This window comes from Vitis riparia, chromosome 7, assembly GCF_004353265.1.
Source record: "Vitis riparia cultivar Riparia Gloire de Montpellier isolate 1030 chromosome 7, EGFV_Vit.rip_1.0, whole genome shotgun sequence".
In the NCBI taxonomy this organism is placed as follows: Eukaryota; Viridiplantae; Streptophyta; class Magnoliopsida; order Vitales; family Vitaceae; genus Vitis; species Vitis riparia.
Genome location: NC_048437.1, coordinates 3,528,712 through 3,550,438, shown reverse-complemented (window position 1 = coordinate 3,550,438; position 21,727 = coordinate 3,528,712). Strand labels below are relative to the sequence as shown.

At 33.6% G+C, this 21,727-nt stretch overlaps 2 protein-coding genes across 2 annotated transcripts; one reads left to right on the top strand and one right to left on the bottom strand.

Moving 5' to 3' along the window:
• The first annotated feature begins 2,165 nt into the window (after positions 1–2,165).
• Positions 2,166–8,267, top strand: LOC117918893 (UBP1-associated protein 2B-like). Its single transcript, XM_034835863.1, has 2 exons — positions 2,166–3,486; positions 7,959–8,267. Coding segments are annotated over exons 1-2 (1,191 nt in total). The 5' UTR covers positions 2,166–2,296; the 3' UTR covers positions 7,960–8,267.
• Positions 8,268–11,389: 3,122 nt separating this feature from the next.
• On the bottom strand, positions 11,390–14,816 carry LOC117918543 (retrotransposon-like protein 1). Its single transcript, XM_034835271.1, has 3 exons — positions 14,590–14,816; positions 13,942–14,086; positions 11,390–12,026 (listed from the first exon to the last, which is right to left on the bottom strand). Exons 2-3 carry the CDS (start codon positions 14,065–14,067, stop codon positions 11,598–11,600), a joined length of 555 nt encoding a protein of 184 aa, XP_034691162.1. The 5' UTR covers positions 14,068–14,086; positions 14,590–14,816; the 3' UTR covers positions 11,390–11,597.
• Positions 14,817–21,727: the final 6,911 nt, after the last annotated feature.

Genomic DNA, 21,727 nt, shown 5'->3' with positions numbered 1-21,727 from the left:
GAAGAGCTAGTTGAGTAAAGTTCCAAGTATTTGAATGTGTTAGAGATTCCCAAGGGATCTCTACAGGTGTCATTACTGTGGAGTGTTCCTCATTAGCTTGGAACAAAAGGGTTTTCCCTTTTGTGGGTTTCAGCAAATACTTTGCATTTACTGATGTGGTCATTGCCTTGTAGTATATTCGATATACTATAAGAATACTTTTTGCTCTAGGATCCATGTCATGACCTTTGGTTTGAACATTAAGAGTTAAAGCCTTGTGTATAGACATATCATCTATACAACTTAACTTTAGGTTAGGAAAATAGTTGAATAAACAGGGCCATGTGCCATGTTTGGTTCTATGACTCCTAACAAGGAATCATCAAAGTTGTTGTGTCTTGCATCTCGGAGACAAGCACAAACTGGTTTGTTTAACCCAATTCGGGTTAAAGGTTTGATTGCAACCTGGATGGCTCCTATGTGAAGGATTTTGAATTTTTACTTTCTTAAAATCTCTATATCTATGGGATTCAGGAGTTCTATAGTTTCAGTTTCTGATCTTATAGAATGTGTATTTTCAGATACTTTGATTTTGTAAGTTGATATAAATTCAAAAGTTTCTATTTGATAAATATCTTTGGTATTTTGCCTGGGCATTTCCTAATTTTTGATGTATTGTTCAAGAACATCAATTGAGACATTCAATTGATTTTCAAGTTTTGAAGTATTTTCTTCTAACATTTTGAGCTAATTTTCCATTCTGTTTATACTACGACTGGACCTACTTCTACGAAGATTTCCAAACAAATTTGACATTTTGAATTATGTTTTATTTGTTTAAATTTTGGCAACTTAGTGGGACCACCAGCGGGAACACCTAAACGCCACCATGGCTAAAACGGCTTACCAACGCATACAAGGGTTGACCAACGCTAAGTGGTTGCAATTTAAACAAATATTCATAAAAGAAATGGCAAATTTAGTTTGAAAATAAACTTAGTAAATGGCTCTGATACCAATTCTACGCAGGATTAAGGATGAACAGAATAAAGAACACTTCAATCTGAAAATCAATAAGAACTTTTAAGAAATCTCCTAGTTAAATTTAGAGGAGTCACAATGGTCTCGCTTAAAACACAGATAACTTTGTCAAATCTTCTATAAAGTACTCAAACTTCAAAAATAGAAGATGAAAGAGAAGATGAATATGATGCATAGTAAAAACTAATGCACGGTTAAATTTGAAATTGAAAATTTCATTTATTATATAAAAATTACAAAAACTTTGAAAGAACCGAAACTTACTATAATATTTTTTATTTATAAAATTTAAATATTTTAATAATAAATATTATAAATAAATAAATAAATAATTTACTAAATTTTAAATTATCGATCAATTTTTAAATATCATTAAACTTAAGAAAAATGTTATATCTTTTAATAGTTGAAATGTTGTAGAATTTTCGTTTTAAATAAATATAAAAAATTGAAAACTAACATTTGATTTTTCTATTTATTTTACAGTATGATATAATATATTAGGGCCAAAAAAAAGAAAAAGGGGGAAAAACATTTGGAGGGGTATGGATCAAGGGAGACAAGATTGGAAGGTTACTGCCTATCCGAAGACAAACCAACGTAGAAAGCCTAAGTTTTGTTTGAGAAATATTTTTAAAATTAATTTTAAAAAATTATTTTTTAAAATTAAATTTTAATATTTTATAAAATCAAAGTCCAAATATTTTAAACTTAATGTTATATTTTAAAAATAATTTTTATGCATAATATTTTATTTTTAATGATTATTATTTTTATATATGTATTAATTTTTAAAACAATTTAGAAAAAATAATTCAAAAATTTTATCTTAAAGACATATTATTTTCAATTTTTATTTACATAAAATTATTTTTAATTTTTTAATTAGCAAATATATTTTCATATATATTTTTTTTTATGTTTTGAAACTATTCCCAAAAATAATTACCAAACAAGCTATATATATATATATATATATATATATATATATATATATTGTTTGTTTGTTTGTTTCAAATTTTAAACTATACCATTAAAAATATAAATGAGATCTCACTTCTCAATGAGCTCAAGAAACTAATAATGAAATTCAAGACTGTCATCCTCGGATTTGTGATGGTTTCATGAGAAGGGCGTTGAACATCGTGAAAGAGAAAAAATAATAATAATAATAATAATAAAGCGATGAATGCAGAAGAGATTAATGGAATAAAGCTTCGCCCTTATTTATATAAACTCTATAATCTTCTTCCAGAAATTTCTTTTGAATTTGGCAATGGCCAAGACCAAGAAATCGAAGAAGCAAAAGCTCACTAAAAAGACTCCTAAGAAGATCGAGAAAAAGCTTAAATCCAAGAAGGTGGAAAAAGCCCTAGCCACCAAACCTTCCGATTCCGACTCCGATTCAGACTCCGGCTTCGACAAGCTCCAGAAACTTCTCGAACCTTACTCTAAGGATCAACTCATAGGCTTTATTTCCGATGCCGCCGCCTCCGATTCCTCTCTCTTCCAGCGCATCCGCGAAACCGCCGATCGCGACGTCTCTCACCGGAAAATCTTCGTCCACGGCCTCGGTTGGGACACTACTCGCGAAACCTTGCTGGCGGCGTTTGAACCCTATGGCCAAATTGAGGACTGCAATGTCGTCACGGATCGGAATACTGGAAAGGCCAAGGGCTATGGATTCGTTCTCTTCAAGACGCGCCAAGGTGCTGTCAAGGCGCTGAAGCAGCCGGGGAAGAAGATTAATAACCGTATGACGCAGAGCCAGCTCGCGTCGATGGGTCCGTCGCCTCCGCCGCAGAGCCAGGACACCGTCGGCCGGAAGATCTACGTGAGTAATGTTCAGGCCGATGTGGATCCTGAGAGATTGCAGTCGTTCTTTGCGAAGTTCGGGGAGATCGAGACCGGACCAATCGGGTTCGACACGCAGACTGGGAAGTCGAGGGGGTTTGCGCTTTTTGTGTATAAGAATCAGGAAAGCGCAAGGAAGGCTCTAGAAGATCCGTACAGGATATTTGAGGGGCATCAATTGCATTGCCAGAAGGCAACGGAGGGAAAGAACAAGGTCCCGGCACAACCGCAACCACAGCTGGCAGCGGTTGCTGCGACGCAGAATTTCATGTTAAGCCAGCATCCAACTCTCAATACGTTTTACAGTGGGTTGCTCGCCCATCCGAATGCAAGTATGATTGGGGCGGCGGCGGTTAATCCGGCGGTAGCAGGAGCTATGAACCCGGGCGTGATTTCGTCGAGCCAAGTTGGTTCGGTCATTGGTAGTGTGGAAGGTTTAGGAGGGTATGGGACGCATGGGGTGGCTGGTTTTGGGGGGACTCCTTCAGTGCTCGGCCCTCCAAGTCTCGGTCTGCAGCATGCCTACCCGAGTACACAGCTCGGGCAATCTTCGGTGGGTAGGGTTCAAGGGACTGGTGTTGGGACTTTCGGTGGTTACCCGTCGTATATGTGGTATGACCTTTCTCAAACGGATTCTCTGCACATTTATGTGTTTGGTTGTAGGAAATTATGTTTTTATGCATATTTAATACTCATTCTGAATAGTTGTTCAAATGAATTGTTGCTATTGAGTCCTTATAGCACTTCTGATTTAATATCTCAGACAGATTATATTCTGCCTCCGGTTTATAGTCTTATGACTCTGATTAGCATATAGTAAGATAACAAGATCTTAATTAACCTCTTCCCATTTGCTTGATCCACTTTTCTTAGAAGTTTGCAGTCATAGTCTGTTGAACTATCAGGATCAGCAATTATTGTTTTGTTTGATTGTATAGAATGGTCCTATATACATCATTCACATCATAATATGATGTGGAAATAAACTCTAGTTTTTCAGCTTACCTGTGTGTGCTGAGCAAAATTCTATTGTTGAAATTTGGAATTATCCAATAGGATTGCCAATACAATCCTTTGGCAATCATTTGGCAATCCTAGTGGAGGAAGTCACACAATGATGGATGAGATTTAAACTCCATGGTGCAAAGATTTTGTTTTTGTTGGATTATTGGTGGAAAGAAAGTATGTGAATAGTTTATTCATACACATAACGTATTTCTTTTACTCAAAGCAATTTAAAAAAATAGTTGTTCCGTCATGCTCGAATTCAAATTCAAATGGGTGGTTGCGTGTGGTTGCAACTTCCAAAAAACACTATTCTGAACTGAATCAAGTTACGTCATAAATTTTTCAAGGTTGAGCTGTTTCATAAACCCCAAATCCAATGGTATGGTAGTAGGGTCTTGGGGATGGATCAGGATTTGGTGATGGAATTGGACACTTGAATTTCAATTCCAATCCTACATGGCTTTCTATGTCAAAGGATTTGTAAGTGATATTTTTGTACCCCTAAGATGATGGATTTTGTAATTGAATTTGAATGTAATAGACCTCAAATCATGAAAAATTCTAATAAAAATGCAAGGGCCTCAAATTCTGAAAAATTAGAATTCCACATCAAATCCAATCCCTTTTGCCGGCAGTAGTGCAGGACATATCCTTCCTATGTGGTTCTGCAAAATCCATCATGAGAATCCTATATAAACTTGGCAAAGCCCATAAATTTCTCCAAACCATTAGGAATGCCTTTGTTCAATTTATGAGTTCAATTCTTTAAGCATCTCTAGGAAATAACTCCATTGTCATCCACAGAACATCGCATGAAAGCTCCTCCTTAGCAGCGTCATATGGTTTAATTGTTTTCATAACCAATTAATAGCATGCACTGCTAATATTGGTTAGGGATTGTGAGTTTTCATTCTTCACTGTCAAACTGGCTTCTCTCCTGACTCCCTTTTGTATCTTAGAGAGTTGCTGTTATTGTGATTTTTCAGATTTTTATACTCCAGATATTAGCAGTTTCTATATGATTTCTTCTCTATAGAAATTCTGGTTGGACCAGATTCAACTTTGGGAAAGATTTAGCAAAATCAGCTGACCTTTTGACCCCTTGTGTAGAGTCATATGTGAGATCCTGGAATCCAGAATTCAGCTTTCAGTCCGTTTCTTAAATCTCGCCTCAACTAAATCCAAATTGAAGTGCATTTGAAAGGGGCCCCTAAGGGCAAAAAGTTAAATGCTTAATAGCTTGTTGCTTAATAGCTCATTCTTCTTTAAATTACCTTTCAATCTTGAACAACTTCAATGTTAATCCAAGGTTTCTAAAAACTTATTTTGACAATAACAAAATAAAGAATAATTGTTGAATTCCTTGTTGAAGCATGATTGAGCAAGGTATAAAATGCAAATATTTTGGAAGCTCAACGATGAAGATATGACACCATTTTGGTCACTAAGAAAGGCCTCAAGCAATATTGTATAGGGATTCATGCAATGCTTGGTCAAGGTGCAATTAAGCTAGGTTATGCATATCTTTAAAAATCTTAACCCATCAAAATTATGCTTCATTTCAAAACATTTTTGTCCAAGAAACTTTTTCATGGGTTGAATTCAAGATATGAAATTCTTTGTATCAGTTAAATTGAAGAAAACCGATTTTTTCTGAGTGTTTCTCAAAGCCATTGAGGTTTTCAAACTTAAAAGGAAAAGTATACAACTAGCCAGATAGAGTTTGGATGACGCCGTTTAGTGCGAAAGATTTGCACTTTCTAGCTCTCTAGCTTGTGGGTTTGACCAGCCCCTTGTTGGGAGAAGAGCTGAATTTGGGATGGATGGCAGTGTCTGCCAGTTCTTCAATTGGTTGACCAGTTGGTCCTTCAACAGTCACCTGTAACCCTAATGACGGGTCATCTGGTTGACTGCTCAATCGACTAGCAGTGCGAAGATGTGTCTCTAGCAACTAATTTGTGCAAAAATCGTATATTTGAAGCTCAGGATCTTCATTTATGAATCTTCCAACTCTTGTGCATTTATTTCAAATTTAGCTAATCCTTCTTAATTGCACATTTTAAGCCCAAATTATTTATTTATTTTGTTTTTCATTGCAAGCTGGCTCCTGTACTCCTGGATATTATCCGTTACATCTTTGTGAGAGAGTGTTTCTAAGTGTTTGGCCAGGTACTTTATAAGCTGTAAAGTTTCATTGGAACCTTAGAATCCAAGTGTATAAGAACATTTAGGGGCTTTGGTTGAGAAAGCTTTTGGTGTAGTGAATAGACCCCCAAGCTTGGGAAGAAGTTAGAGGGAGTAGATGTTGGTGGTTGCACCTTTTCTCTCTTTCCTTTACTTGCTGTTTAATTTGTCACATTGCTTTTCCATTGAGCTTTAAATTTGTCATATAATTTATCATTGTGTAAAAATTGACTAACACCCAATTTACTTCTCCCTTGGGTGTATATAACTAGGTTAGGTTAGCTCGACTTCACATTCAAAGCATAGGAAAACCCATCTTGAACATTATAACCTCTCTTTACACATCAAAGAGTGGAGAACCATATTGAGAAATATAAATGGAAATTCTCTACCACATCAACAGGCCCCTCTTCCAAACATTGTCAAGCCACTGAAAAGGACACCTTCTACACTCAGTTGATGGGGTGACTTTAGGCTTCCATTACAAGAATGGACAAGTAAGGGGGGAGAAGGCCCCCCTGCCTCAGCCCTCTCAAGCTTTAGAAGAAACTGGTCGGGACCCCTTAAATAACATTGGAAATCGAACAATTGAGATGCAAAATTTAATGAAGTGAAACCATTCCCCCCAAAGCCCATACTAAGCATTGCTGAAAACAAAAAATCACAATTCACAAGGTTGTCAACCTTAATGTGCAACTTGCATGCTACCCTAACTCTCAAGCTTCTTGATCTAGAATCTATGGCCTTGTTTGCAATGGGAACATCCAAGATTTGCTTGATTTTGCAAAGGCTTTATGTGATAAAAAAACCACCTTGTCAATAAACTTCTCAAGCCTATTTGCCACAACTTCCACTTCCACTTCCACTACGCATTTAGTGTGCTTGAATCATCTTGTATGACAATGCCACCAATATTGGAATTTCAGACATCTAATAATAGAAAGGTATCTTTCATGTCTTATTTTCAAGATTTATTTATTTTTTCTTTTTATTTCTCTGTTTTTGAGAATTAGATAATTGATAAATTTTCTTTTAAAAGTCTTCAACCTGTTTTCTTTTTAGGCATGGACCATGCTTGCCCCTTGTCATCTTGTTATCATCCATAAACATTTTTAACTTTATTGCACATTTGATTTCATTTCATTTTTTCTATCTTGTATAGTTTTTGGAACCTTAGGAAATTTGTGCAAACTTCTTTCAATTGAAAGCCTCTATAACATATACCAAAGTTCCTTGAAAATAGTTATCTATGCCAAAAAATATATCATTATTTGAATATCAAACCACCATATTACATGTAGGCATATATTGAAAGGCATTCTATTTGCTGCCTTAATTGGAGGGCTGTTTATGGGGACTTTACATGTACTAGTTCACATTGTATCTTCCTTTTCTCAAAGAAAAGATAATTATTTTTTGGACTCCTACTCTTCATTGATTTTATTATATACTGGTCCCTTCCATATATAAGTGGTTCTCCTTGGATGATATTTTCCAAGATCAGCTCAGTTGGATGACTTCAATTACCCATCCAACTTCAACATTCTTGCATAGTTGGCTGCCATAAGCTTTGGAAATATGGATGCTAAATCCTCTAATCTGGGTTATTTTTGCTTGAAAGTGTTATTTTTTTACTATTAGTGTTCCCTATGGATATAACATATTTATGTTGCCCAAAAGCTGCGGCAGAAGAGTACTTCATAGATTTTTTATTTCCAGCCTTTCAAGCAGAAGAGAATACTTTCCACGTGTTTCTAGTATTTTGATGTCTGATTTCACAGTTTTTAAGCTCTTGTTGTCCCAAGATCTTAATAAAAACATTTTATTGCAGAGGTCATTTATCAGTACTATTGTTTTGTTTGCCTTGACATACTCGGGCTCCATATTTGCAGATGAAGTGCAGCTGAGCTTGAGGAATGATGTCCATGCGATCCTGGAGAATGTTTATCTAAGAGCCTTTTCTGGATCAATTGCTCAGTTGTGGAAGTTTTGCTTATAGGAAGAAACTTTTAACTTCGGTTAATTTTCTTGTGGTCCATACCTTTTATGGTTCAGCCAAGCTCAACTAGAACTTGGTAGACCATTTCTCTTCTTTTTCTTTGCTTCCCATGTTTCTTTCTTTAGCCTCCTTATCTTCTTTTACTTGGCAACACACTGTTGTTCTTTTAAGTAATTTTGATTTCTCCATATTTTCTGCTACATTTTTCATTTTCTCTAACTTTTGTGGAATTTTCTGTCTTGTGTTATGGTTTTTGTTTTCATTGCTTCCATTTTCCACATATATCTATCTAGATTATGTAAAATGATGTTTATGATTTATGGATGAAGATTTTGATTTTGATTTTCTACATGATATTTGACATCTATCAGAATTTCAGAAACAGATAAAACTTCTATATCTATTATGGTTTAAAGTATATATTTTTAGAAAAACTAAATTTGCTGTCTTTTGTATTATGGTTTTTGCTTCAATTTTCCTATGTATATTTGGATTATATAAATGATAGCTTATGATTGAGATATGCATTGAGTTTTATGCAATTATTGATTTCTACTAAATTTTCTAGAATTATTGAAGGAACTTTTTGTTTCTATGTTTTAAAATTGATATTATCTAAAATGACGACTAAATTATTAATATTCCTAGGATGTTCATCATCAGCTTTGACTATGTATTATTACATAAATGAAAATTTCTGTGTTTTATGTAGTGGTTTTTTGCTTCCATAACATGATTTTTACAACCTATAGTTGCAAAATTTGATTTTCTGTGCTATATGTGATGTCTATTAGATTTTTATAAACTGATAAGAACTCTAATTTCTATGAAGTTTTCCAAGAAACACTCTGATTTTATGCCCCTTATAATCAATGTTACCTAATATTACTAATTATGAATATTTTCAAGAATTTTCATTATGAATATTAGCTTATATGTATTTTTACATAAATAAAGTTGTTCAAATTTATTATGTTTCACTGGTTAAGATCGATCATCAGAAAGAGAAAAGGCTCACCTCTCCTTAGTTCTCCAGTACTATAATCTTTTATGCCCTTCTGTTTTGTTGACTCTTTCTCTACTTGTGAAGCTATACTTGTAAGGATCTGTCTTTGAGGTGCCTTATTCCTCCTTTTCCCACCTTAGCATTAAATATTATATTGAAGTTTGTTTTGTTTTAATCAGTTTCTCATTTTTAAATTTTGAGGTGTGTGGGACATACAAGTGTTATTAATTTGATTATGTTTATCATTTCTTCAAACTTTATGTTACATACACCAATGCAAGGTTGCTTTGCAATATCTACTCTTCCATCATCCTATTTTTATCTCTTCGTTTTCAGTTTCTTTTTTTCTTTTTTTTTTTTTTTAAATACTTCAAATTTATAATACTTGGTTTGTTGCTACTCTTTACAATTTTAGGTTTTTGGTTTGTTGATTCCTAGACATTTCCAAGAGTTCTTGGTGGGGGAATGCAAGCAGCAAGTATTTAAAGTTTTCCTGAATCTTAAACTGTTTTAACGTTTTTGCCCAAGCAGTTGGCAAAATCATATGTTACTTTGATGTGCTGGTGATGCAATTGATATGATGTAGAGTTTATAGCTTTATTCATTTTGAAAAAGTTATTTGCTTTTGGCAAATGTAACTTTTAATAAGCCATGGTTGATACCATTGCGCTTGCTTGTTTTCTGCTGATGATCTTTAGTTGTTTTACTTTTTACGTGATTTTGTTTCTGTTTCCTAGCACCTTTTGTTTGTTTATTTGTTTATATGATCATAATGATCATTGCAAGGAGCATAGGAAGAGAGTAATCGAGTGTCTTTTCTTTGGAGGGTTTTAATTTTTGGATAGTTTTGCTTGCCTCTCTTGTTTCCTTTTTCAGTTTCTCTCTTCTTTTAATTTGAATACCATTAAGATAGCAGTGAGACTTACACAATTCCATATGGAAAAGCTGGTTACTTTGGATGATGAGTACTTGATTTCCAAGATAGCTTAGAAATTTATCTAGGGGTTTTTTCCCTTTCGGAACTTGAAGACCTCTTAAAGGAATGAGAGAGCAGAGAAAAAAGGATCATTGAATTTCTGGAGAATGGTGACACCTGCCTTAGCTCTCGGGGAAAGAGGAGGTTTACTACAGTTTTATTGTGAAAATTCCTTGTGGCTGCATCATGGAAGCATGATGACCTTGTACGACCATTCAGTTGAGCTATGAGCTTTTATTGGTAAGTTTGGGATCCTGGAGTAGGTTTCATCTACAGGAATTGGCTGTTGGCATAGGCCCGAAACTGAATGATATGGCAAAACTTTTTGCCTTTTCTCGATTGAACTACAAGGTTGAGGTACCTTCTTAAAGAAGAATATGCTGGGAAGGAAGGTGAAACTGGGTTAGATTGGTGAGACATATTTTGGAGAGAACAGGTTATTAGGGGCTAGATGATTTGACTGGGAGAGCATCTCAAGGGCTGGTTTTTGTGCTTAAAGGATAAAGCAAAAAAAGGATGAAGAAAAGATAGAAGTCAATTTCCAGATGACATATGGCAGAATAAGTTCAAGGGAATTATTTTATATTGAATGGTTAATCAGGATTAGTATAGTTGAAAGCAAGCTTGAGAAATAAAGATAGAAATGGGGATTTAAGGGAGAAGTTGTTGGAAATGAGATGATGGTTCAAATTTTAGCGCTTCAATTGGATGGAGTTGCTTGGCATGTTGGCCTAGTTGCTAGTGTGCATAAGTATACATTTACCTTCACTCCTAGTGGGGGGTTTGGCGGACTTGGTTGTGAGTGAAGCAACCCACCCATCACTTCTGAAGCTGCAACCTCATCGTCATTGGCCCACCCAGGTTTAGACAGTTGCTAGTTGCTTCTCCACTAGCCTTCAAGAACCTAAAACCATAAAGAATATCTGCTGCAGTAGCAAGTGATGAGATGTTGAAATTAGAAATTGTATTCATTTTGGTTTTTCTAAGGTCCAAAAGTAGGAAAATGAATTTCTTGTAGAAAGTCGCTTTTGCTTTGGAATCTCTCCATTCCATTTTCTCCCAAGAACATATTTGTGTAGTTGCTTTTTCCTATTTATGCTGCTTTTGGGAATATTCAGACAATTTGTTTCTCCTCCTTTTCATGTCATTTTTTTCCATCTATTTTTTTAGGGATTTTCTTGGATGAAGCATTTTCCTTTTTAATGAAATCCCTCCTTAAAATGCATGGTTATACTTCCTGGACCTTTTTTTTTTCTTTCATATTTGTCATTTTTTGACATGAGAGCAGGCATGACTCACTTGAATTTGGTTTTCAAATAGGAAGCTAAAGATTATAAGGAGGTGAATCGAAAACATAATAACAGATTCTTAATCTCATCATTGCCGCAGTTTGCAGTTTCAAAGTTTGGTACTCTAATCAATTCAAAGGAAATATGATAACATCAAAGCTAACAGGGCCTTCTCCGGCTGAATAAGAATTAAGACCATAATGTTAGGGAACAAGTCATTGTCGCAGGTTCTGAAGAGGCTTGCTTTGCTATAATCCCAATTTACTTCTTCCTCTTTTTGGGAGGTTGAAGAGCCTCTTCCTCGTCTTCCTCGTCTTCCTCCTCTTCTTCTTCATTCTCTTCTTCCTCATCCTCTTCACCACCATCCTCGTCATCATCATCATCATCGTCATCGTCATCTTGATCTTCACCATCTTCCTCCTCATCATCTTCTTCCTCTTCTCCATTCTCTTCAGCTCCGCCTGCACCTCCCTCTGGACCCTTCTTTGAGTTACTCTTATTGTTGGAATTGTTTGCATAATCACCTCCATCTTCAGATGACAACTCTTCTTCACCCTCTTCATCACCTTCGAACCCCTCCTCCCCATCATCATCATCATCACCATCATCACCCTCAGCATCAAATGGCTTGGATTCCCTTTGATCGTGATGATCTCCCTTGATTCTAGGTTTGTTGGATCCAAAGGCATCCTGAAACCATTTTGTAAAGGTGCATCACATGGGTCATGCAGAGTGAGCATGAAATAAATAAGAGAATCTCATTAGTGCGAATTGGAGTTACAAAATGGGCACCCAAAAAAAAAAGGGGGGGGCATAAGGTGCAAAAACACATTTCTAACCCAGAGGGCAAATCCATCAAGCTGAAGTCAAAAGCTTTAATACTCGCACAAGCTTAAAAGATGATAACTATGCAAATTTTGAAATGTTAAAACACTTAACAGTGACCTATAACAACTCAAGTTTTTTCAGTAGGCGTAAGTTAGAATTAGGACCATCAACTCCTGTATAAGGTGAAAGAGTTACAGTCCAACCCACTTGTTTGAATATTATATTGGTTTCTTAATACTCCGCTCTCTAGAAGACAATTATGACATGACCCCGGTGTTGGAAGTGAGCCACTCACCATAGTGAAGTGAAAAAACAAATGCTTCTACACAGGGAGGAAGAAGGATGCATCCCTGCCCAAGACAGATGGAAATAATTGATCTCCACACATTGTTCCTCCACGGGTATATTATCATTACGTTATGACAACATGGCCCATGAACCTTTTGTGGGGAGAACCATATTCTGGTTGGGGATCAAGTCTCTTGTCATGGGAAGGAATCAGATTCTTCTAACCCCCCGTCTCAGTGGCAGATCTTTTCTCCATCAACAAATGTTAGTCATTAGTGGTTCTAGTACTATTGTTGGCATATACCATAATTGACATTGGGGGATATGATATTCCCAGGCTACAGGACAGCGACGTCAGTGTCTGTTTCAAAATACTAAAGCAAACTGCCATTTTGAACATTTTTTAAAGAAACCAAAATATCGCAACAAGATATAAACCGTATAATCATCACATCCTCCCACAGTTGTATACTATGTACTTTGCTCACTTCATATCATCCCCCGGAATGGAATTCAGATCCCTAACAACTAACTAGCTCCCACTGAAAAAGCGGGTCCAACTGATCTGCTTTCCTTCTCATACTTCCACATGGAAAATGGCACTGGACATTGGTAAACACCCATGTCAGAATCCGTACATAGCTGAGGTGGCCTCAACACTGGACACACTAGAACGCCCACTGAGTGATCTAACCAAACACTTTTATAAACAACCCAGTTTTAGACACTATAGCATCAATAATTCAAAATAAAAATTCACCTGTTCCAAAATTAAAAAGTTGTCTCAAATTTTCAGGGGAAAAAAAAAGGTTGTAGGAGAAGTTGGTGATTTTACTCCACAGACTCGAAAGAAAGCCACGGAAACTACAACTTTGTTGAAGATATGTTCTAACCTTGACTTTGAGTTGTGACCAAGTTTAAACCCGGACTTGATAAAATCAGACGACAGAGGAAAAGGAAATTATTTGCTTTCGAGGAAATCCCTGGAAGACACGCGTTTATCAAGGTTGTGATGGCATCAAATAGGGAATATTCCAACAGAGCTCATAATTAAATTATACTCCAGAATTACTATATTTTTTTGTCTTTTGACTTGATCAGAAACGACAAAGAGATTTTATATTGTAAGTGGCCCCACATGCAACCAACCGGAACTCAAGTAGACGCTACACCAAATTTAATATCCTTCTTCCAATTCCGGAATGGTTACGCTAAGAGGCTATCATGTGCGCACGTTAACAACTACCAACCCCACCCAGAAATGAAAACTGCGCACGCTAGCAAGACAACCGTGTTACAGAAAAATACTGTCAAATGAATAAATGTGTTACCAAACTTGTGTGAATTATCGTAGAACATTAACTGAGCTACATGGCGCATGTTAGCAATAACCGTATGTAAGGTAGCCCAACCATAAAAATTGCTTACAGCGCACAATTGCAAAAAGGCTAAGATGATATCGTAGATTTAATTAATGGAAGTCACTTACTTGAGCTGAACCTGAGAGTTGGCTGTTGACCAGAGCTGACACCAACACCGTGACCAAAGCTTCACCAGCGCACTTTAGCGTGCTCTGGTTAACTGTTAATCGGGGTGAACCATGGTTAACCTCCATTGGTACGGCAAAATTTAACCTGCAAACAGGAAGATGACGCGATGACCGTTAGATCCCGTCTGCCACTGTCCCAGCCGTTGGATCTCAGATCAAAACACGAGACAAAAACAACAAAGATTTTTTTTTTCTCCTGTGTGAAAAGTTGAACAGTGAAAGATTTCAAAATATGGAGGAAGAAAAAAAAGGATCCGAGGGGAGAAAAAAGGTGTGCATGCATGCGTAGAAGACAAGAGACTCCTTTCGTGAACACTAAACGCGCCGGCTACAGTTTCAGCCGTGAATTCGCCGGGAAATCGCCAAAAACAACAAAATGTCACCAAAACGTGACAAATCTCTCCGGACTTCAAAAAATTCAAACAAAACTCCCGTAAATTCACTCAAATCACACCTAAAATCCAACAAACTACACCATACAAAGTAAACAACAAGAAAATAGTCGTGTTCAAGCTGAAAATCACCCAGAGAAGTAATAAAACAACGAAATCAACATAAAAAATAAAGAATCAGAGCACAAAATCATACCAGAAACCAAGATCTAAGCACGGAGAGAGCAGATCTGAAGGCTCCAAGCTCTAAAACCCTAGAAAACCAGCGTTAGAGGCTCCGCTCATTCTGGACCGTCCGATGAAGATCGTAGAGACAGAGAAACTAAGATATAGAATATCAGAGGGAAGAGAGAGAGTGAGAAAGAGAGTGGCTATTTCTGAGAGACTGCCCGTAAATTTTCCAGGAAGGCTTTGCAGGAAGGAGCGGGCAGTTTGGGCAGCGTCCTCCCAGTGTAAAATAACCAGGGTTGAGCTGCCCGTAGAATTAGTATAGAGTAGACAAGTGCGTTTACTTAACCTTTCTAGACTAATTCTTATTTTTTTAATTAATCCTACTTTTTATTTTAATGTTTTAATTAATGCAGTTAACCATAGTGAGTTGTGGGGTTAACAACCTCAAGTCTAATAATATTTCTTTCTATTTGGTTCAGACTTTGGATGCGTGCCACGTGTCCTTTTCTGATTAATTACAGATAAATATACATATTTAACAGCAATAATATTTTTATACTTCATATTTCATATAATTAATTATATTTTTTTACACTTGTTAAAATGCTGTTCGTGCATTTGGGCTGGGCTAAAGCAGTGTAAAGGCTTTGGCCCAGCCACTTTGAGCGTAGAAAATATAACTTCCAATTTTAAAATTTTAAAATTTAAGTCAACCAATCACTTAGCTCCGTTTGGCTCCAGATGATTTGAGGGGAAATAGGAAGGAATTAAAATAAAGAAAATAAAAAATAAAATAAAATAATAAGTGATGAAAATTTTAAAATAATTTTTTATAATATAATAAAAATCATTTTTTTAATATAATATTTTTTTTTCTAAACATTTTTCTCGAACCAAATATAGTAAAATTTGGCAAAATAAGATGGGCTTTTAGAGTTGGCCCAGAAAATAATCCACGGTGTTTATAGTAAAATCCGTAGCCCATCTTCAGGCCGAGGCTGGTCTCACGTGGCCCAATTGACAATGCTTTGGAAGAATAGCTCTATATTTCCAAAGAATTGTGCCATCCAATTTTATTATCTTAAAATGATGTTGCATTATTTAACCTTAGTTCACTTATTTTGAAATAATAATACCTTTAGTAGTATTGGGCCATTGGCATGGAAAAACGTCATACATGGGCCCCAGTTTATATGAGGATAGGTGTGAAACTGCTATTGGTAGCCCAAAATTCCTGGTTGGGCTTGGGTTTCCAGGCCTGGCCCAGTTATTTACCACCACGGGCTCAGGATCACACTCGTAGATATGTGATTGTTTGGTACAATGTTAAATTTAAAATGATTTTAATTTAAATCTTATTATATTTATTGATTTAAAGCCTATTAATTAATTGTTGTTTTAAGTATTACATTTCATTTTTTTTTAAACCATTAAATAATCAATACTGATTGTCATTGAAAATTTGTAAGAAGTTGAAAGTGAACTTTTTATAATATTAATATTATCGTTTAAAAAAATATGGTATTAATTACAATTTCAAATCCAAATAAAGCTAAAACAAATTTGCAGTGCACTTGAAATTGATTTTAAAAAACGTTTTTAAGTTCTAACCGTTTTAACATTTTAATGATAAAAATCTTTAAATATTATAGAAATTAAAACCATTTCATAAAATTATTGTTAAATGGACTTTTAGAATGCGTCACTCGTAATATTTTTAGTAAAAATGTTTTTAAAATAATCAATTATAAAGTATTTTCTCATAAAACATTATAAGTGATTTTTCAAATTTTTGAAAATGTCTTTTAAATTTTATAAAACACGTGATTTTTTTAAAATCTACTAAAATTGCTTTTTAAAAACACGGTCAAACATACTCTTTCGGTCTTACCTTTGATTGATACTTTTGAAAGAAACAAAAGAACGAAGAGATAAGGTTTAGGAGGATTAATCCAATATATTCAATCAAAACACCATTTGATATTATTTCCTTCAAAGGGATGTGCTCTCTTTTCTAGTATTTACCAAAAATTAATCTTAATATTTTAAAAAATAATAATTCAAGGAAATGTGCGGCATCATATTTGGATTAAAGTGAGGTAAAATCTCGTCAAAAGGCATAAAATCATTCTAAAGTTTCATCAATGGACAAAGCAATCTATTTACAAAAATTAATACAAGACGTATCTTACACACCTCAAACATGCACTAAATAGTAATTTATTCCAAATCACGCATTAAAAAATGTGCCAAAAAAGATTACCAAATCAAATATTTTTTTACTTTTTGAGCAAACAAGCAATCAAATACCCGCATCACAAGGGAATGCAAATTGAAAAGTGTGTCTCAATACACTTTTGGAAGAGAAACGAGGAAAAAAAATATTCAAATATATAGATTTCAAATTCATTGCAATTAAGTCAAAATGACTAGGATTTTATAGATATTTTAAGTCAAATGTTATATCTCGATTTTATCATTGACTTGAATGAGTACTATCTTATATTTAAAATTAATAAAATTGATAGCGTATAAAACTTTAATTACTATAAATATAAAAAATATTATCATTAATATAATAATTGATAATTGATTATATTACCTGTATCATATATATATATATATATATATTTAGATCTTGTGTCTTGATTTTATTATTATGTATTTTTATTTTAGTGTTTATATTTTTATTTAATAACTTAAATTTGGGAGATACCTTTTTTGGTATCACCGAATTTTTCATTATATATATATATATTTTTTTTTTTTTAGAAAACACTTTTATCGAAAAAGAATCTAAAATCTCATGATTTTTCATCAAACTCACTATATTTGTGACGCCAACACAAGCCATTCTTAGTGGCAATCCACTTTAGAGGGCACTTGAGAATAACACCACAAATAGGAAAAAGCATATGTCTTTTGCGTGACGTTTTCTTTTGTTTATTCAAACATATGCACAGAGAATATGAAAATAAGGAAAAGAGGAAAGGAAGAGATACACAAGGAATATGAAAAGGAGAAACACTATGGAAATAGGCCAACCATTATATTATATGGGCATTGGGCACTACTCCCCATTGAATCATTGCCACTTTCCACATAGCATTCACACCATGACCTAATTTTAATAATTCTTTAAACTTATCCCATCTTTTTTATTTTATTTTAATTTTTTGTCCTGCTATATAAACAATACTTCTATAATATAAATTAATTAAAAAAAAGTACAAAAAGATCTTCAATTTTTGGACGATTGTAAAGTTTTCCTTATGAAATCGTCTTCAACGGATCCATGCAATCTTTTAATTTTTATCTAATTAAGAGTCCCTTTTACATTAATTCTCGAAAGTGATTTTAACTTAAAAAATGTTTCTGAAAACACTCTAACAAAAAACATTTAAAATAAAAACAAATGTACTTTAAATCAATCATATATTTTATGAAATTAGTATAATTTACATTTCATAGTTCTAATTTATTATATTATTATAGTGAAAAAAAATAAAAAATGAGGAAATAATCACTTTATTTCAAAAGACCAAATTGATTTTTTTTTTTTCACTAAATAGGATTTGACAATGGATTTAAGTCTATAATTCATAAGGTTTGACCTCATTGAGAGTTAAACAACTCTTTATAATTTTGTAGTAAAGTCCTGCCCTCCAAACACCCGAAAGGGGGAGAAAACAAATGGCAGCTGTGACACACAATGAAGAACAAGAAGATACAACAAATCATTAGTGGTACAACAAGTCATTAAGTCCAAGTCATGTCACTAAATATTCTCAACTATATTCCCCCACACCTCCCCATATCTACTCTAACTAAAGCTAGGAATCTTTTAATGCTCCTTGCAATAAATATGGGGTCAAACTTGAAAATCAAAATTTAATAACAATATATAATCCCAACTCTTGATGATAAAAATGGGATTTCATTTCAATTTCATATCCTTTGTCATGTTATTAATGTTGTACTTACATTTTCATATTTGGATTTTATTTCTATTTTTCATTTATTTAAATAATAATGAATATAAATATTATATATATATATATATAAGAATTTAGAGTATTTAATGGTGTCCCTACTCCCTAGTGCCCACCCACATGGATGTAAAGGCAAAAGTGTGTCCGTTGTGAAGCTTCTATTCTTTGGTATCATGCCCATGGATGATGAGGAGGAGAGAGAGAGAGAGAGAGAGAGAGTAGTCATTGGTATCTAACATGCCCATGGATGATGAAGAGGGGATTCTTTGGTATCTAACATGCCCATGGATGAGAGAGAGAGAGAGAGAGAGATGAGTTTATCCTAAAAGTCATACACAAAGGACAAGTTGCAATATTTAATATTTAATTTTTGTATAAGAAAATCCAACATGTAATAAGTTTATTCTCACGTCAACATCACACCCATGCACACTAACCAACTCTCAAAAGCAAGGGTAGGTTTTTCTATATGGTCTTTATCATCTTATCAAATTGAGATTAAATCATAGGCCCCACCTAAGTGTGTGGCCATTTTTTAACCTTCTACCCAACTATTTTCTTTTTATATATTCATTAAATTTTTAGGCAATTTTAGTAATGACCCTTTTGAATTGCATTTTTTAAATCATTTTAGCAATGACCCATTTGAAGGGTGTAGATAATTAGTGATGGGATTTGCTAATCATATAAATAGTTGATTAGCAATTCTCAAAATATCATCGATCCTAGATTTTTTTTGCATCAAATATGAATCATCTTGATTTTATTAAATAGCGTGTAGTTTTTTAAAAATAGGATAGATGGTAGAATTTTAAAATTATTCTAATAATTTGTTTGATAGTGTTTTTAAAAAATATTAAGTGTTTGGTAAAAATTTTAAAGTCTTGAAAAATCACTTATATTAAAAAATCATTTATAATGTTTTTTTTAAGAGAAACACTTGATAAATAATTATCTTAAAAACACTTCTTAAATAAACACTTTTTATAAAATCACTCTCAAACATACACTCATCAATACAACAAAATAATACTTTGAGAAAATGATTTCAATACATAATTTAAATTTATTATTTAAAAACTATTTTAAATCAATGGTTAATTTCATTTGTATTTCTTGAATTTTCAATTAAATACATTAAGATGTTGTTTGTTTTTTGACTGAATATAAAAAATTAAAATATTTGACTTTTTCTAATCAATTAGAAGTAACATATTGAATGGTGTAAACAAGTTACTTTTAATTGAATAGAAAAAACAAAATATTTGGTTTTTTCTATTCAATTAAAAAACAAATATCACTTAAATCTCTATTAATTTTCAATTCCATCAAATATTTCTTCCATCGCTTCTATTTTCTTATTAGAATAATAAAAATATTTATTAAAATTTTAAATTAAAAACCTCAAAAAAATGAATAAAATTAACTCATAAATCTAAAACGGGTGGATAATGAATACAATTTTAAGTTATCATGACATCTTATTGAAATTTTTCAAATATAAAATTAAAATAATCAAAAACCCAATTTATGCCACTATAAAAAAAAATATATAATTTAATTTTAAATTCTTCAATTTCATTATGAGGCATATTGGCAAAAACAAGTTAGACTACGGTTAGAATTTGAACAGCTCTTTTACAGTGCCTTCCACTCCATAGCATTGGATCACCTATCACATCCTACAATGTCACACATAAATCAAAATGATTGGGGCATGTTGTCTAATGAGAATCATTCAATAAACTTATTATTGTAAAAATCAAAAGTTGTATCATCTCCTTTGACTTACCAATTTAAAACAAAGGACTAAAACTTAATATTTATCCCAAGTCACCCCACTTAATATCAACCGTTCAATTTTAATATATAATTTAAGTCATTATTGAAATTTAATGCTCTATTTAAATTCCCAATACCTTCAAATACATTTTCTTTTTACGCATGATCGTATTTCTATTATTTTATACTAATCACATGTTTTTGTGATTGATAAATTTTTCTGTTCTATTTATCAATGTATTACGAGATTGTTTAAATTTGTATATAATTGTAATATTATTTATATTTATTCGTATATTTACATTTTTTTTATTTAGGGTTATTTGGTAGCAAACACACCGACACTTACATTAATTATTCAAATTATAATATAAGATGGGGTGGTTAGGTAGCTAAGTATGCTATGATATAATTATTGAAAAAAATGGTCGGGATAGGGTCACTCTTGTCTCTATGATTTGAAAGGCCAATGTGTAGGGAGGCTGTTTATTATTTGGAAAAATTAATGACAAAATTAACATACAAGTGTGACATCATCTCTATCCAAATTATTAGGCCAATTTATTAATTTGATGACAAAAAATTGACTACCATAGTAAAAAAATTTATAAGCAATAATTATTTTTTCATTTGTAATATATTCTAGAATAATTTTTTTATTTATTAAAATAAAAAATTATTTATTTGGAAATACTACAAAATTAAATTGCTCCAACACTTTTCTTTGTAGAAATGGTAGATTTTTTTGAATAATTTTATACCTAATATTTTTTTTTTCCCTCTACGTATATTTTTAAAGTTTGTTGCAAATTTAAAAATTCACCACAATTTTATTGGGTAATCATTCAAATGAAGGAAAAATTAGGGCACATGATTTGCCATCATGCCCTTAAAAATCTCAAAATTCCAAATGGCTCCCAGTTGAATCCAATAGCCGTTATTATGAACCGCCACTCTCAGAACCAAACAAAAATTCAAAGCCCCGTATCCACGTGCCAAACGATTCACGCTCTTCTCACGCGCGTTCGCATCACATTCTTACCAGGACCGACGCCGCCGCTCCCCTCACCTCCCCTCTCAGCCCTCTCCGCCGTCCGACGCCAGAGAACTCAAATTCTCCTGCCCAGAGTCCCCTTCGTTAGTCGGCGTCATGCTGAAGCGCCGAAATCCTAGTAGAGGATGCGCAGGTTAAGAGAATGGGTGGCGTACTGTAGAAATGACCTGGTGCGCACATTAGCGGTAGTGGAAACATGACGACGACCCTCGTATAATCCTTGACTGTAGCAAACGATAACACACAATACAATAATAATAGTAAAATATTGCAATAATATATTTTAATTAATCGCAACAAAAACTTGAGATTGTTTTAAACTGTCGTCTTCTCTC

Coding starts and splice junctions, on each gene's coding strand:
- LOC117918543 (XM_034835271.1), bottom strand. CDS start 14,067: ATGGAGGTTAACCATGGTTCACCCCGATTAACAGTTAACCAGAGCACG. Junction 12,027..13,941: donor AACTCTCAGGTTCAGCTCAA/GTAAGTGACTTC, acceptor AAATGGTTTCAG/GATGCCTTTGGATCCAACAA.
- LOC117918893 (XM_034835863.1), top strand. CDS start 2,297: ATGGCCAAGACCAAGAAATCGAAGAAGCAAAAGCTCACTAAAAAGACT.